The sequence below is a fragment of the Metarhizium brunneum genome, chromosome 4 (assembly GCF_013426205.1).
Source record: "Metarhizium brunneum chromosome 4, complete sequence".
NCBI classification, from domain to species: Eukaryota; Fungi; Ascomycota; class Sordariomycetes; order Hypocreales; family Clavicipitaceae; genus Metarhizium; species Metarhizium brunneum.
In genome coordinates this window covers 2,509,740-2,524,909 of record NC_089425.1, presented here as the reverse complement: position 1 = coordinate 2,524,909, position 15,170 = coordinate 2,509,740, and the positions used below count along the sequence as shown (strand labels likewise).

Genomic DNA, 15,170 nt, shown 5'->3' with positions numbered 1-15,170 from the left:
GGGCTAATATGTACGTTGATGCAGCCGTGCGCTTATCAAGTCTGGGCAGGGAAGTGGTTTACATCAATGTGCTATTGATAGAGACAGGTAAGAAGAAGAAAAGAAGGTAAAAGATAATCAATACAAAAAGAAGAAGGTCATGACTGTCATCAGACTTCATTACAAATCGTTAAAGAGAAAAAAAGAGAGAGCCCATACGTCATTGCTATTCGTTCCCAACATGACTCTCATGAACGACTAAACATCAACGGCACCAACGCGCTCCGACTCTCCATGCGGCCCCGATCCTCAACAACCACGTTCGTCGTGTACATGTCGTTCGCCCACTCCCTACTCGCCATCAACCTACACGCCGCCACCGCATCAGCCGCTTTACTCCTCTTGGCGGAAAACTCCCTGCTCAGCTTCGAGAGAACAGCCTCCTTGGCCTTCTGAAGAGCGCTGACCCTCGCTGCTGCGTCTTCGGCGAGGAGTCTGTGCGCTTCTTCTTGCTCAATGTTGCGCTGGACAGCGGAGATACCGTCGTCCTGGGAGCAGGACGGGTCGTAGACGGCCGGCTGGAGGATGACTGGGTGCGGGCCCGCCGCAAGGATAGGCGCGGTGATGACATGTTTCGGCGAAGGGGGCGTGACGGGCCTGTTGTGCCTGTCCGACTCCAGGGGAGGCTTGGGCTTTGGCTTGGGCGGCTTCCTGTCATGGCGGTGCGAGGACGACGGCCTCGAATCAGGGCCGTGCTCATCGTGTCTTCTCCTCCTCCTCTTGGTCCTCTTCTTGCGCAACTTGGTCGTGAAGCCGACACTCTCTTCAGACCGCGCGGCAGAAGCAGCAGCAGACGTCTCCTCCGACGGCCCTTCGACGACGGTCCTCTCCTCGTCGCTGAATCCCGATGCGCCCAGGTCCAGATCCAACAGCTCCCTGCTGGCTGCTTCGGCCGCCGCACTTGGACTGGGCAGCTCCTCGTCGCTCTCGCACGTCACGAGGCTGTAGTCGGACGCGGCCGCCATGCTACTCCTCGTCCAGGAGTCGTCTCTGCTGAGCGGCGCGAGGGCATCCTCCCAGTTCCCATTGTTCGTGAGCACGACGTTCTCAAAGTCGAATTCCTTGACGGTAGAGCTATGCGACTTGATCAGGTCGCTCAGCTGGGGCGCATTCATGGCGGCATTCCGAATCTGCAGGTGGCGCAGCTTGGGGAAGTGAATGGGTTCCCGGGGCGGGCGGACGGGCAGCGGCGACATGGGCGACGTGACTTCGTGGAAGAGCTTCTTGGACGACCTGGGCGGCGCAAAGAGCGAATCGGAGGACAGAGCCACGGGACAAGGACCCTTTGCCCCGATCCACGTAAAACTGAACTTGTCGAGGGACGGCGCAAAGAAGCGCACGTAGTCGTCGAGGATTTTCAGGTGGTCCAGCCCTGGGGAAGGGCCGTGAAAGTCCCATGCTTCCACAGAGATGTTGAGCTTCTTGACTTGCTTCCAGCGTTTTCCCGCCGAGGGCACAGAGCCGAACCCCTGCGTGTGCCGGAGGTAGTTGAACGCCGAGGGGTGCAGCGACGAGAGACTCAGCTTGTTGAGTTTGTCGAGCGGCGCTCTCTCCACGGCGATTCGGAGGCTGATGAGCGCATAGTCGACAATGTCCCTCCTGTACCTCTCTCTGGGGTCCTGCCCGGGGCAGCGGACGGTCAGGTGCCTCATGTTTGGGAGCGAGTGAAGCGCATGGATGAAGCTGGGCACGTTTGTGGCGGCGTGGAAGAGCGGCGGATACTGCTGCGTCAGGATGTCGCCCAGCTCTGTGTTGGCATACTTGCGGCGAGTGAGCGCGGAGCTCATGCTCGTATGGGGCGTGTACAGGAAGCATATCTCCTGCCCGGTGAGCGGATGCACGAGGGGCGGGAGGAAGGTCGCTTCGGAGTGAGGCATCTGGAACGTCAGGTGCTCGACGTGGTGGCCGATGCGGTTGAGAGCCGCCACGCGGGTGGGTTTAGTGAAGGTGGCGGGCGTGAAGGTGACGGTGATGCGGGTGAAGAGGTGTCTCGTGACGAGGTTGCAGCATGCCGACGAGAGCCGGCGGACGGAGGCAATGTCAGAGGTGGAGAGGTGCGAGAATAGACGGTCCTTGATGCGGTCATTTCTTAAGAGGATGATGAGGAGTTGCTCTGCGGACGACATTTCTCTTTCATTGTGTGGCGGACAGTGTAAGTGAGGTGAGGTGGTTCGGGGTGACGATGCAACCGTGTGTGGTGGAATTTTGATGGTTGGTATAGCAATTGATGTAGCTGATAGCCCAGTGACACCCAAGATTGAGCTTCTCAAAATCAAAAGTTGTGATGAAAATAGCCACGTCGATCAGATAATATCGCTGCCCAAGAGTTGCGGTGTAAGTCGTGAACCGGTATAAAGATTCAACCCTGACAATACCTCAACTTGAAATCTGAAAAAGGTAAAAAATGGACACCTATCCAGGCACAGGCATCAATATGGAAACAGCCAAATTAATTTGAATCCGGGCCATGAAAGGCGGAGGCCCGTATATATCCCGCATCTGCATCACCCTTTTCTTTCATTCTCCCGATCCCACTTCTTGGTTTTCCCGTCGCCTCCCCCCACCAAACAGGTACGTATCCATCTTCTATCCCCGTCTCGGCGCCGCAGCAAAGCACAAGAATCGAGTGGTCCTGAGGGATCCAGCGGTATGCATGCATGCAGTCCGGGTGTTTTCTGGCGTCGCGACCGCGATGGGAAGACGTGCCGATGGCCACGGTTGGCCACGCCGGTCTCTGGATTCCACATGGGGTGCAGAACGACCTGTGATGGACCAGTGGGATGGCCTCCCACGATGCGGGCATGGGTGTCGTATGCAGCGCCGATCTGATAGCGGCCTTTGCGCGGAGGAGAGCCGTTGGAGCGTTTGTGCGGTCGACGTTGCGAGATGGCAGCTGTGGCCAATCATATGGACTTGCGGGGACGCGAGATACGCGCGCCACGAAAATGGTTGACGCGGGTGACGCGGGTGACGCCGCTGTGGCTGCTCATGCGTGGTTTGGACGACGTTTCCGAGAATCGTCTGGTCCGGCACCATTTGGAAACGATAACCTAGAGCTTAATCTTAATCAGGTCTCCCATGTGGTCGTTTGTTTGGCCGCAGCGGATGATGCCCATGATGGCAGGACGCATCAATCTAAATTCAAGCCATCACCAACGCACAACTTGAAAGCCAAAGCTGTGGCGTATCCCGCCGTCATAGTGCTCGGCTTGAGTATTCCCTGCTCGTGTAAATCCCAACGATTTCATCACGTCACCCTCTCACCCTATCGCACACTGTTATGCGCGCTTTCATCAAGTCGTTGTCCAACCGCAGCTTGTGGCGTTGGCGACGTTTTGCACGCGTTGAAACGGAACGATGCTTCAGACCAGTCAATTGGATTGTGCGCCAACACTGACCTTTATGCTCATCGGTGCCATGACACACAAAGTTCATCCCGTCTCTCAAAACACGGCATCTTGGTCCTCACACCCACAATTTGAAGAAAAGTTTCGCATCGGTCCCTGCAAGTTGGTCATGCTGTGGCTCTGAGTCGTCTCGGCTGCGACCATACAAATGCCAATCACATCCCAAGCGCAAAAGTCGCACTTTTAGCATTACTACCCTCATCGCTTGTGACACTGCATCATTGGGTATCTGAATTTCTCTTTCTCTGCATAAACCAAGTCCACCGACCCTTGTCATCCATGCGAAAATGCAAATCAACCGGCTACCTCCCGCATGCACCACACCTGAAATGCATTCCTCACATCTTGCATCGCATGCTCTATCGCCCTCTGCCTCTGGGTCTGCCTCTGGGTCTGCCTCTACCTCGTCCCCCTCTTCCAGCACCGCCGCCGCCGCCGCCTCGCCCGCCTTGGTCGCCATGTCCACCTCTGGACCTATTCGCGTTGGTTGGCGGTAGAAGAGGAGGTGGCGGCACGCTGTGATAGCCTCGCGTTGAAGGGGGAGGCTTGGATGGGAGAGAAGGGGGAGGGGCTGTCGGTTGGGAGTGATACCCGCGAGCTCCAGGTGGAGGGGGATGTCTACTAGATTGGCCTCCTGTCAAAGGTCCTGATGGTGGCGGTCCCGGAGGAAGCGGTGGTTGGTCAGCGAGTGGTTGAAAGCTGTTGACGGCGTGACTACCCATCATCTGTGGCAACGTCAACTGGATATAGCTAGACTTTCGAGATTTACCCACGCCCTCTTTCGGTGCCTTCGGCAGCTTTTTGCCAAGGAACTCTATGTCAGAGTCGTCACTTTCTGAGTAATGGATATTGGCTGTCCGTGCAGCGTGTCCGCGAATCTTGGTCTCCGGGGCCCGCAATGGCTTCCTGTTGCCTTCAGGGTTCGCGGCATCCTCGATCGACAACGCGTCACAGCTATAATCCATATAGAGGCTGCGGTTTTGTAAGGACCAGGTAGGGTTGGAACAGACTCCTCTTCTATGTCTGCAATCCCCTGAAAGGTGGTCTTTGCCACCACACACTGCGCACGAACTGGGCAAATACACTACTTTGTGTATTGTTTGTTCCTCCGGGTGAAATGATCGCCAGATATCTGTGCAGCTGTCCTCCAGATGCTCAGAAGACTTGCAGTAAAGGCAAGCCAGGCCCTCGTCTGTTGTCATTGCCAGCTTTTCGACACAGGCGGCAGCCTTGTGCCCCAATTGACGGCACTTGGCGCATCGTTCTTGAATGCTGGGACAGCAAAAGTCCCAGTGATCATAGCTGTCGCAAAATCTGCATTTGGAGCGAGAGCAATGAATCGCCCTATGACCCTCGAGGCCACACAAAAGACACATGCTGCTTGGATCAGCAGCCGAGGGGAAGTATCTTCGCTGTTGCTCCAGCTCCTCTGGCCCAGTTGGAACCCCCTCTCTGACTATGGAAACGTCGCCATTCTGTGTTTTGTACTTCATTTCCGTTGGTGCCGGACGGCCGCCGTTACTAGAGACCTCGCCCTCCTCTGGTGAGCCGTCGTTTGCACCTTGGGTTTTCGCTGGTGGCTTAGCAGCCGGTTGATGCGGACTAGCATCCGTCGAAGACTTGGTTTCTCCAATTGCGGTCTTTGTCGTGCCAGCAAGTAGCAAACTTTTGGCAGCTTGCTTTGCTGCCTTCTTCTTCGCCTGTCGCAGGCGACTATTATGAGTATCAAGGTAATAGATAAAGGCGTCCGTCGCCACTGTAGGCGTGATTGCAGAGGCGTTGTGCGGGTTGTGCTTGCAGAGTACCTGAGCCCAGTCCTTGAACCTGGCAGTCCATGAACCCTGCTTCTTTCGAGATAATGCAGGCAGGTCGAGTGATAGTGAACCTACCGTGTAGGTAGGAGGTTCACGGGGCATATGAGCTCGAGTGACGGGTTCCAAATCGTCAACCTCGGCCTGGTCGGTTGTGTGACCTGATGTCGAAAGCCCGTTTGTTGCCGGAGGAGAAGTGGCTGCCGTAGAGTGAGCAGGGGGGGCTGTCGCCTCGGCTGCGCTGACAAGCATATATTCTTTGCCCTTCTCCAACGCAGCGCGAGGATTGGCTTCAGATTCGGACTCATCAACTTCGCATTCCTCTGAGGCTTGGTGGGTGTGATTTGAAGGTGATGTGCTCAGTTTGGCCCGCTTTGGATGGCGCGAGGGCACATGTTCATGGACGGTAGCAGCTGGCGGGAAGCCGTGAGCCTCGCCCTCGTCGGCCTCATTGCGTGGCCGCTTCTGGCCGGCTGTTGACAGTTGGCTATCCATGCCTTGCGGTGCTGGCTGCGAAATTGGCTCCTGGTCAATCTCGGGCTCGTAGTTGCTCTCGTCGTCACTATCCCCGAGGCGGATGACGTCGCCTGGCGTCTCATTCCCGTTTTTGGCGCTCATGTCGAAGCCAGCCCTGCGCCAACGGCCAGTAAGATCAAACGACGATACTGCCTGTCCTCCCAAGTTTATTCAGTCCATGAGATGATGATGATATTTCTCGTGGCAGTTCCCGGGGGTGCGGCTGCACAGAATGCTCTCTCCCTTGGTTAACTCTCGGTCGCAATCCGACACTGTCACACACGCAACGCACGGCTCGGTTTGGATGCGCACTCTTTTACCGTCTGGAAGTCAATGAAGCATACAACCGTCGCAAAACTTTTCAGCAGCCTTGCTGAATACGACGTATACTCGACCAAAAAATCGTTCATCGGCGCACCAGAATGAGGTATGCCGAAAGTGTCAATCTTATTCCTCCTTCCCTGGGGAAGAAAAAAATTACGGGAAAGCGGACGAATCATATCGCGTCCCCGAGTCGTTGAATTGTATGATTGACGGGCAGGAGACTCCAGCGTCCGAAGATTAACCCGGAACCATGGGCTTGAGCCGTGAATTGCTGGTGCTACCCTATACCCATCTATACCAGGCTGGAACCCTGTGCAGGCTCGTGTAGAGCAACAGGATGTGTGAATTTGTCCATGTACCGTAATGTGTTGTCGACCTTTCTCATACCCATTTCCTTTTCCTCGTCGAAATAGGGTAGGGGCCTCAAGTCACGACATGTTGAATGTTTTCTCAACAAATTGGGCCGCTGTCGGCGCGTCTAGGCCCCACATATTGTGGCTGTAATGCTCGTCATGTATAGTAACTACTCCGTACGAGCAACAGGAAACAACACTAGGAGACGGCCAACAGGTCATCGAGTCTGGCAAGGCAACGACATCGATAACGAGAATAGCAATTAAAGATGGCATTGTTGTGCTTGTCCGAATAAAAGTCAATATCATGTTCTGCTAGGCGGCGACGGCGCCCGCCGGCGTGTTGTCGACTGCGACTAGCCGTCAGAAGGCCACAGGTATGATGGGGATTATTTCCTGGCCGGGTCCAACTAGATGCCAACTTGGCCTGAGGCGTGCGGCGTGCGGCGCCACGCACGCGCTAGTATTGACATGTGGTGCGCGCCTGCACGTCGTCGGGTGTGCATTGCCGTCCGGTGTCGACATGGACGTGTGCGCCCGCTGGCCCGCCAAATTTTTGGAGGCCGTGAATGCTGCAGTGCCCTAAACGGATACGACATTCTAATAAGATCGGTTGATATTGAAGACGTAATGGAAGCGTTGCATGTTCCATGCCCGCGACAGGGGTCAAAAAGCCAAATCTTGGGTCTTGGTCTTGGTCGTGGTCCTGGCCGCGTGCTTGAGTCGGCAAGGCTTGGGGACCAGCTCCTTGCAATGCCACGCTGGCCCGGCCAGGGCCATCAATTTCTCGACGGAGGAGACACAAGGAAGATGCGCGGAAACCGCCGTCCTTGAAGGGCGGCTGGTGGTCTGGTGGTGGGCACGAAGATGACATCTGGACTGTAAAGACATTATGCGACCAAGTTGAGTCGAGTCCATGTCCGGTTGACCTCATCTGCTCAGCTCTAGAACCACCAACTGGCCACTCACAGCAGCCGTGTCAGCAGGTCGGACCCAGTGCCGGCCGGGGCCTGTGCTGGGGGTGCTGGGGGCGCACTCACCTGAGCACCAGACCAGTGACTCCAGATGTCCAGATGTCTGGTCCCATCCGCCATGTCCGCCGGGTGTTTGCCCGCCCGCTGCCTGCCTCCTTGCCTCCTTGCCTGCGTGCCTGGCTCCTGCCTGCTGCCCGCACGCTCCATGTCCAGTCCAGTCTGGCTCTGGCGCTTTCCTTGTCGAGTCGACACTTCCACTTCCAGTCCCACCTTCGGACCCCAGCTTCAGTCTTCGGACATTCTCCCATCACCAGTCTATCCGGCCATTTCTCATCGTCGACTTCTGCCATCTGTGCGCGCTGCTATCGCCACCCAGCCATCCGTCTCCTTGCCATCGTCTTCTGTACTATCGCTCACTGTATTCATACATTGGCCACTGGCTGTGCCTTTTTTTCTCCCGCCTCGTCACGACCTTTGCCCCCCCCAATGTCCATTGTCGTGTTCGACTCTCCGCATTCGCCGCTTCTCCCTTTGGGCATCGCAAACCACCATCTGCCCCAAGACAACTAGCCTTGTGGCTGTCCTGTACCTGCCAACTCAATATCGAGTAAAATCCTTGCCGTTATTCCTCTCCAACGCGCAGCTTGGTACAGCCGCTCCTGAACCGGTGCCGCGAGAGACTTGCATCACCGCCTCGCAACTTGCCGCTCTCTGATCCACGACTCGGGTCTCCTGTCCTCTCCCCCTACTCGTACCCGACAATACCGCCAAGCTGTCTTCCCCAATTCTTCTCCAGCGCACCGTTTCCTACGACGCGGGCACAAAACCTCCGCGTCGTGGAAGCATATATCTAGACATGGCCGACCGAAATAGTTCAGCCCGTAGGAGAAGGTCGAGCAGCATTCTGCAAGTCTATCATGAGCCTCCAGAGACGCTCGAGCAAATCAGTGACCAAGCTGTGCTGCCCAACCTCAACGCCAATTGGACAAGTGCAAAAGGTATGAATGAACCGACACGAAGCGAGGAACTAAGCTTGACAACGCCACAACTGCCCCTACATGGCAAGACATCCAAATATGCTTTCCTCTTGTCTTGCCGGTGCTCTTGACCGGCCACGCGTGGCAGGGTGTGGACGACGCTAACGCACTCGAATTTGCATTCTAGGAGCCTGGACCATCCACATTGTTCTCATCGCCGCCCTTAAGATTCTCTACGACATTATCCCCGGTGTCTCCCAGGAGACATCGTGGACGCTCACCAACATGACGTACATGTTTGGCTCGTATATCATGTTCCATTACGTCCGCGGTGTCCCCTTCGAATTTAATAGCGGCGCCTTTGACAACCTAAACATGTGGGAACAAATCGACAATGGCGCCCAATACACCCCGACCAAGAAGTTTCTGCTCAGTGTCCCCATTGTGCTGTTCTTACTCAGCACACATTACACCCACTATGACCTTGCATACTTCATCATTAATTTCTTGGCTGTATTAGCCGTCGTCATTCCTAAGCTGCCTTTTGTAGGTCGCCGCGTATATCTGATATCAATCCTGCTGCCATTGGCCAAATCACTAACTTTTTATAAACTTTTAGAGTCACCGGATGCGATTTGGCCTGTTCTCAGGACCCCCCGAGGAGGATTAGTACTACGGGTCCGGTATGGCAGCGCGTGAAGTGACGTTTAGTTCATGTAATTGATTTTTTGGTCTCTATCTAGGGGGGCGGCGGGGCGGCAGGTCAAAAGGTACTACTACAACTGCTATCAAGGGGAAGACAGTACGCAAAAGGGTAGAGTTTGCGGCGAAAGAAGCACATACACAACAGCGAGCATTTTCCGGGGCCACGAAAGGGCTTTTGTCGTTGGCCGTGGCTTTCGAAGGGATGGGATTGGATCTTGACACTGCAGCGTTCTCTATTGCTCCTTTATCATTAAAACGCCACCGGCGAGTTAAATACGTCTCATATTCCCACACGTATACCTCTCCCCCTGAATATTTCTTTGTGGCACCTGATATAACGTGACATATAGTCCAGGGACCAAATGCCCGTCAAAACATCTTAAACATCCTAAAGTCCGAATGAGGAAAAAGGGGGGACCAAGTTGAGAAAACGGCTGCTCACTCAACCACCACCGTCTACACCGATGAATCTTCGACTGAACACTAAGTGATAACCAGCCCCTTCACCGCGACTCATGACATACTGCTTGTCAAACCAGGCACCTTTCTCATAAACTTTATTTTCCTGGATGAAGATGTTGGTATGCTTGATGGCGAACAATCACCCAATCCACGATCAGCCACCCGCCTTCTATTTCCCAAGTGCTTCTATAAGAAGCCGCTTTGCTCTCCTCATTTTCATTTACTTTTCCTGTCTTTTCTTCGCACGCCCTTTGAGGTCCGAGTTATTTATTTTATTCTACTCTTCTTTGGTGCTTGACTCTACATAACGTGTTTCAACATGAGGGTGGTTGCCATTCTCGCCGTCACGGCTTTCCTCAACGGCCATGCCCAGGCGCAGGACGTCCCAACTCATAGGTATAATAACAGTGGCATTGGTCCACCTCGAGACGCACGCCAGAAGTTCAATGACACTGGCTTTGTTCTGCCCCGAGGCGAAGGCCAGAAGGTGAATAGCACTGGCTCTGTCCTGCCCCGAGGCGAATGCCAGAAGGTGAATGGCACTGGCTCTGTCCTGCCCCGAGGCGAAGGCCAGAAGTCGAATGGCACTGGGTATATCCAGCCCCGAGGCGAGGGCCAGAAGTCAAATGACACTGGCTTTGTTCTGCCCCGAGGCGAAGGCCAGAAGTCGAATGGCACTGGCACTGTCCTGCCCCGAGGCGAAGGCCAGAAGTCGAATGGCACTGGGTATATCCAGCCCCGAGGCGAAGGCCAGAAGTCAAATGACACTGGGTATATCCAGCCCCGAGGCGAAGGCCAGAAGTCGAATGACACTGGCACTGTCCTGCCCCGAGGCGAAGGCCAGAAGGTGAATAGCACTGGCACTGTCCTGCCCCGAGGCGAAGGCCAGAAGTTGAATAATACTGGGTATGTCCAGCCCCGGACGTTAGGCGTCTGCTATTGTCCTCGGTGTCTTCACAATACCAGAATTTGCACTTGCAAGGAACCTCCCCTTCCCGAGTGCGTGCTGAGAGCGTTTCTCACCAGGACAACTATGACTTGGAAGACGGCCACAAATAGAGGTGTCAAGACACGAAGTAACACTGGCCAGCCTAGTGATACCTTCAGGGTCTCTGGCACTTGGAGGCCAACTAACATTTATACCAATAGGCGTCTGTTTATTGATGATGAGATTCTCACTCCGACTAGGTCATCTCACATTAGGAAGCCTACTGCTACTGGCACGCCTACCGAGACGGGCAAGGCAAATAAATCGGGGAAGCCTACTGTGACTGACAAGCCAACTCTTCCCTGGCCAAGTTTTTCTTGGACAACCATTCCCGGGAAGCCAACACACGCCCGCAGGGCTAATGATGATGGCAAGCCAACTCTTCCTTGGTTAAGTCTTTCCTGGCCAGTCTGGCCAACGCAAAGCGAGGAGCCAATTAGCACTGGAAAACCGGCCTATACTCATAATAGGCCGTCTCAGACCGAGGAGCCATCTCACACCAAAAAGCCGGCCTATACTCATAGGCCGACTCTGAGCGAGGAGCCATCTCACACCTGGGAACCTACCGAGACTGACGGGCCAACTCACACTGAGCTTCCGACACACACTTGGAGGCCGGGCCATCCTCATAAGCCGACTCACACCGAGGAGCCTACTGATACTGACATGCCTACCCACAACACCGAGGAGCCAACTCACACCGGGAGGCCGCCCTATACTCATAAGCCGACGCACAACACCGAGGAGCCAAGTCACACGGTGAAGCCGCCCTATACTCATAAGCCGACGCACAACACCGAGGAGCCAAGTCACACCGTGGAGCCTACTGATACTGACAAGCCTACCCACAACACCGAGGGGCCAAGTCACACCGGGAAGCCGCCCTATACTCATAAGCCGCCCTATACTCATAAGCCGACGCACAACACCGAGGAGCCAAGTCACACCGTGGAGCCTACTGATACTGACAAGCCTACCTCTCCTGGTAAGCCAACTGGTACCGGCAAGCCAACTGGTACCGGCAGGCCAACTGGTACCGGCAAGCCAACTCGTCCTGGCAAGCCTGGCAAGCCAACTAAGACAACTAAGCCTGGCAAGCCAACTAAGCCAACTAGCCCTGGCAAGCCAACTAGTCCCGGCAAGCCAACTTACACAGGCGAGCCAACTTACACAGGCGGGCCAACTTACACAGGCGGGCCGAGCGGCACTGACAAGCCAATTTACTCCAAGCCTGCTTATACCACGGTTCCCATCAAAAATACGCATAGTAAAAGGGACCTTGAGGAGCCCGAGTGCGCTCATGACCCCCATTGCACGGGGGATAGTCAATCTGATTGCCCAAAGCCCACTCTTTGCGAAAGGGAGCCTCACCACCCATTCTGCACCGAGACACCTCCCCATACCCATGGTGGTAAAGTATGTGATAAACCTCATGGCGAGGCTCAGCATGCCGACGACGGCACGCCATGCGATGGACATGGCCATGAGGGCCATACTTGCACCAAAGGCTGCCACAAGCCTATGCAGGCTCACAACGGAACTGACGAGCTTGCACCCTCTGGGAGCATGATCGGTGGAGATGGCAGCATGCCGGTTGGTACTTATGTACCCATCAGTGCTGGTGAGACTACTGCCGTCTCCGACTTGGCCCTGGGCATTGTTGCTCTGGCTGGCTTCCTTCTTTTCTAAGAAGAAGGCAGGGCTCCATGGATATCTTGCAACGCTTTTTGTTCCTTGATAGGAACACCCAACTAATTGAGGGCGGGACTAATCCGACAAGATGGATTGGTTGGGGAGTTGTGACATGTCTTTCGAGAGCTTTTTATTACATCTACCGGGAATTTGTTTTGTTTTTAACGCTCTGCTCGAAGTTTTGTGCTACTGAAAAAAAAAAGAAAAATCGCTGGGTTGGAGAAACGAGGCCAAAAAAAAAAAAAGTTAGGAATGGGGATGATATTGTTATTATTGTTTCGTGGTAATCTGAACATTTGGGCTTGTCAGGAGGAGAGTAATGCTTAATGGGAGTGTGGTGTGTGCGGGCTCTAGGTGGAAGATGTTCTCCAGATTGTAGTTTTTTTTTTAAAGGTGACGTATGATAAACGTGTACGCGCGAGTTAAAGAATAATAATACCCGGCTAGTTCATAAACGTCCTCTTGTGAGTCTTCTTCCCTCCCCAAAGGAAAGGGGGGAAAACAATGATGCCTGTGTGTTGTTCAACTTTGAACTTGGTACGGTGAGACCAACGCTAGCCACAACCACGTGTTGTAGTTTGAAGACAAGCACCGCCGTCAAACGAAGTCAAAATCGGTCATTTCCAGTTTTACCCAACCTTCCCCCGCCTTCCTTGCCCCTCATGTTCACAACGCCACATGAAACCTTTTCGTAAGCCTAGAGCCAGAAAACAGACCAAGTGTGTCAACTTTACAGACTCATTCGTGTTGATTGCGATATAGATCCGCGTCGATTGCTGGCGGCGCGTCATGCGTAAACACGACTATCTCCGAGAGGCGAAGACGCGGCTGCTATGACGGATTTCGGAGGACGGCTGACGACTGGCGGATGACGGGGAGTTGAAGTTGGAGTTGGAGTTGGAGTTGGTGTTGAGGAAAGCGGAGTCTGGGAGTTGCCTCTTTGGGAAGCGGCCGGCGAGGACTCTGGGGTTCGAGAGCAGCGAATGAGCATCATCATCGCCAACAACCTCTTTTCTGTAAAGATTACTTGGTGCAGCGTCAGACGGCGTGGCCCCATTCTATGTTTGAAAGAAGAGAAGCCCGAGAATTAGACCCTTGCCTGACTTTGTTTCCCGAGAATGAGAGAGACGGGAGGGCGCGGCGGTATGGTTGAGTCGGTTCCGCCAAATGGACTGTTGTGCTCCGAGCATCGAGCACAGGCATCTTTGATGTTGGAAATTCCCGACTGCGCAATTCGAGGGACTGTTGCTGCGAGTCGTTCAGCTGATGGGCGCTATTGTCATGGAAAAACAGAATGCTTCCTAACGTTGATGGTTGTGTGTATGGCTGACTTTGGAAGTAGACTCGACGGCTCTCGATTCAATATTCCACCAGACGTCCTCCGCCTCACATACACGCAACATGCCAGACAGACAGCCACGCAAAGTCCCGTCCCGGTAGCCCCGGCCGACGGACCCTCCTTCCCAATCATCACCAAATGTGGAGATGTCCGAAGCGCCATGCAATTGCCGCTAGTTTCCTTGACCGCAATCCCAAAGCCATCCCGACAATCCGTATAGGCTCGGAATCCGAGAGACACGTTTCAACAGAGACGAGCTGTCAACGGTCAAATAAAGGTGGACCGAACCATCTGATAAATATCGAGACGATCCATTCCACTCCAACCAGTGCTTTTTCTCAATTCAATTGCCGCTTGACAACCACCACCATCCATCCTCACCACCCTGCCACGCGCTCTGATTAGCTACATAACTAGTTGTGTATCACAGGAACTAGCCGAGAAACCATGAAGGGTGGTTACACTAGACTCTTTGACGACCAAGCGTCCGGCGACAAGGTCAGCGAATATGCCGACGCCCACTCAACCCCGTTGCCGGCGCACATCACGGCCTACCATGCGCACGCCTCTGCGAGCAGGCACGACTCGGAAATGCTGAGCTCGAATTTCCAGAGCAAGCTGCATTTATTCCTGGCCAGGTCCATCGGCGCCAAGACGGGTGAGTCTGTTTCCCATTCGTCTACTCTTGTTCCTGTTAGAAACCATGGCAAAAGCTGCAACCCGGGGAAGATCCGAGACCCCGGCGCCTCCCACCACTTTGTGCACGCACCGTCTATATACATGTATCCCAGACCCTGCCCGTTTCGGAACAAACTAATGCGGATGGTTTTTCGAAAAATAGTTCTCGAAGTCGGTGTCTACGTCGGCTACTCGGCCATGCTCTGGGCCCACGCCACGGGGCCAGACGGCCTCGTCACCGGCCTCGAATATAGCCCCGAGTTGGCAGAGATTGCCCAAGACGCCCTGGCAAAGGAAGGCATCAATAATGTCGAGATCATCGTAGGCAATGCCGCTGAGACGTGCGTGATCCCTTCCCCCCACCCTTTGGAGCGCGTGGTTTGTGAATCCCGGGGCTCGTTTGTGTGATACCAAAACCCTCCTGGGGGCACTTGGATCTGAATATGCTGTGATACCATCGGCACATTCCCGTTCGGTGGCTTGAGGTTGGAACAGGGTGCCGAGAATGAAAAGCTGACCTGCGCCCCGACTAGTCTGCCCAAGGTGAGCCCTTCTACTCCCTACGACATCATCTTCCTGGACGCCGATAAGCCCGGCTATTCGAACTACCTGTCTATTATTCTGGCCAATTCCCAGCCCGGAAGCAAGAACCGCCTCCTCCGACCGGGGGGCTTGATCATTGCGGACAATGTTCTGCGCAGGGGCCACGTCGCCGACTCGTCTAAGACGGATCGTGAAGTGGAGGACGCGGGCTTGTGGAATTTGCACATTGAGGCTGTGAGGAAGTTCAACGATCAGGTTGTCGGTGAGAAGAGACTAGAGTCGTTTTTGACACCGTTGTGGGATGGGTTGAGCATGATTAGACTCGTCGACTAGAATTGAGACCTAGGGGACTGGTGAGTGCT

General features: G+C 54.5%; 5 protein-coding genes across 5 annotated transcripts; 3 read left to right on the top strand and 2 right to left on the bottom strand.

Moving 5' to 3' along the window:
• Nucleotides 1-227: 227 nt before the first annotated feature.
• Nucleotides 228-2,165, bottom strand: G6M90_00g074340 (uncharacterized protein; the record flags this gene model as incomplete). Its single annotated transcript, XM_014690146.1, has 1 exon — nucleotides 228-2,165. The coding sequence occupies one exon, from the start codon at nucleotides 2,163-2,165 to the stop codon at nucleotides 228-230; it is 1,938 nt and encodes a 645-aa protein (XP_014545632.1).
• A 1,640-nt stretch (nucleotides 2,166-3,805) lies between these two features.
• AIR2 lies at nucleotides 3,806-5,875 on the bottom strand (the record flags this gene model as incomplete). Its single annotated transcript, XM_014690147.1, has 1 exon — nucleotides 3,806-5,875. The coding sequence occupies one exon, from the start codon at nucleotides 5,873-5,875 to the stop codon at nucleotides 3,806-3,808; it is 2,070 nt and encodes a 689-aa protein (XP_014545633.1).
• Nucleotides 5,876-8,280: 2,405 nt separating this feature from the next.
• G6M90_00g074320 (uncharacterized protein) lies at nucleotides 8,281-9,071 on the top strand (the record flags this gene model as incomplete). The annotated part of the gene is made up of 3 exons (XM_014690148.1): nucleotides 8,281-8,422; nucleotides 8,589-8,947; nucleotides 9,021-9,071. The coding sequence occupies 3 exons, from the start codon at nucleotides 8,281-8,283 to the stop codon at nucleotides 9,069-9,071; spliced, it is 552 nt and encodes a 183-aa protein (XP_014545634.1).
• An 816-nt stretch (nucleotides 9,072-9,887) lies between these two features.
• Nucleotides 9,888-12,245, top strand: G6M90_00g074310 (uncharacterized protein; the record flags this gene model as incomplete). Its single annotated transcript, XM_066130997.1, has 2 exons — nucleotides 9,888-10,474; nucleotides 10,718-12,245. 2 exons carry the CDS (start codon nucleotides 9,888-9,890, stop codon nucleotides 12,243-12,245), a joined length of 2,115 nt encoding a protein of 704 aa, XP_065986993.1.
• A 1,789-nt stretch (nucleotides 12,246-14,034) lies between these two features.
• On the top strand, nucleotides 14,035-15,141 carry G6M90_00g074300 (uncharacterized protein; the record flags this gene model as incomplete). The annotated part of the gene is made up of 3 exons (XM_014690150.1): nucleotides 14,035-14,245; nucleotides 14,429-14,606; nucleotides 14,799-15,141. The coding sequence occupies 3 exons, from the start codon at nucleotides 14,035-14,037 to the stop codon at nucleotides 15,139-15,141; spliced, it is 732 nt and encodes a 243-aa protein (XP_014545636.1).
• Nucleotides 15,142-15,170: the final 29 nt, after the last annotated feature.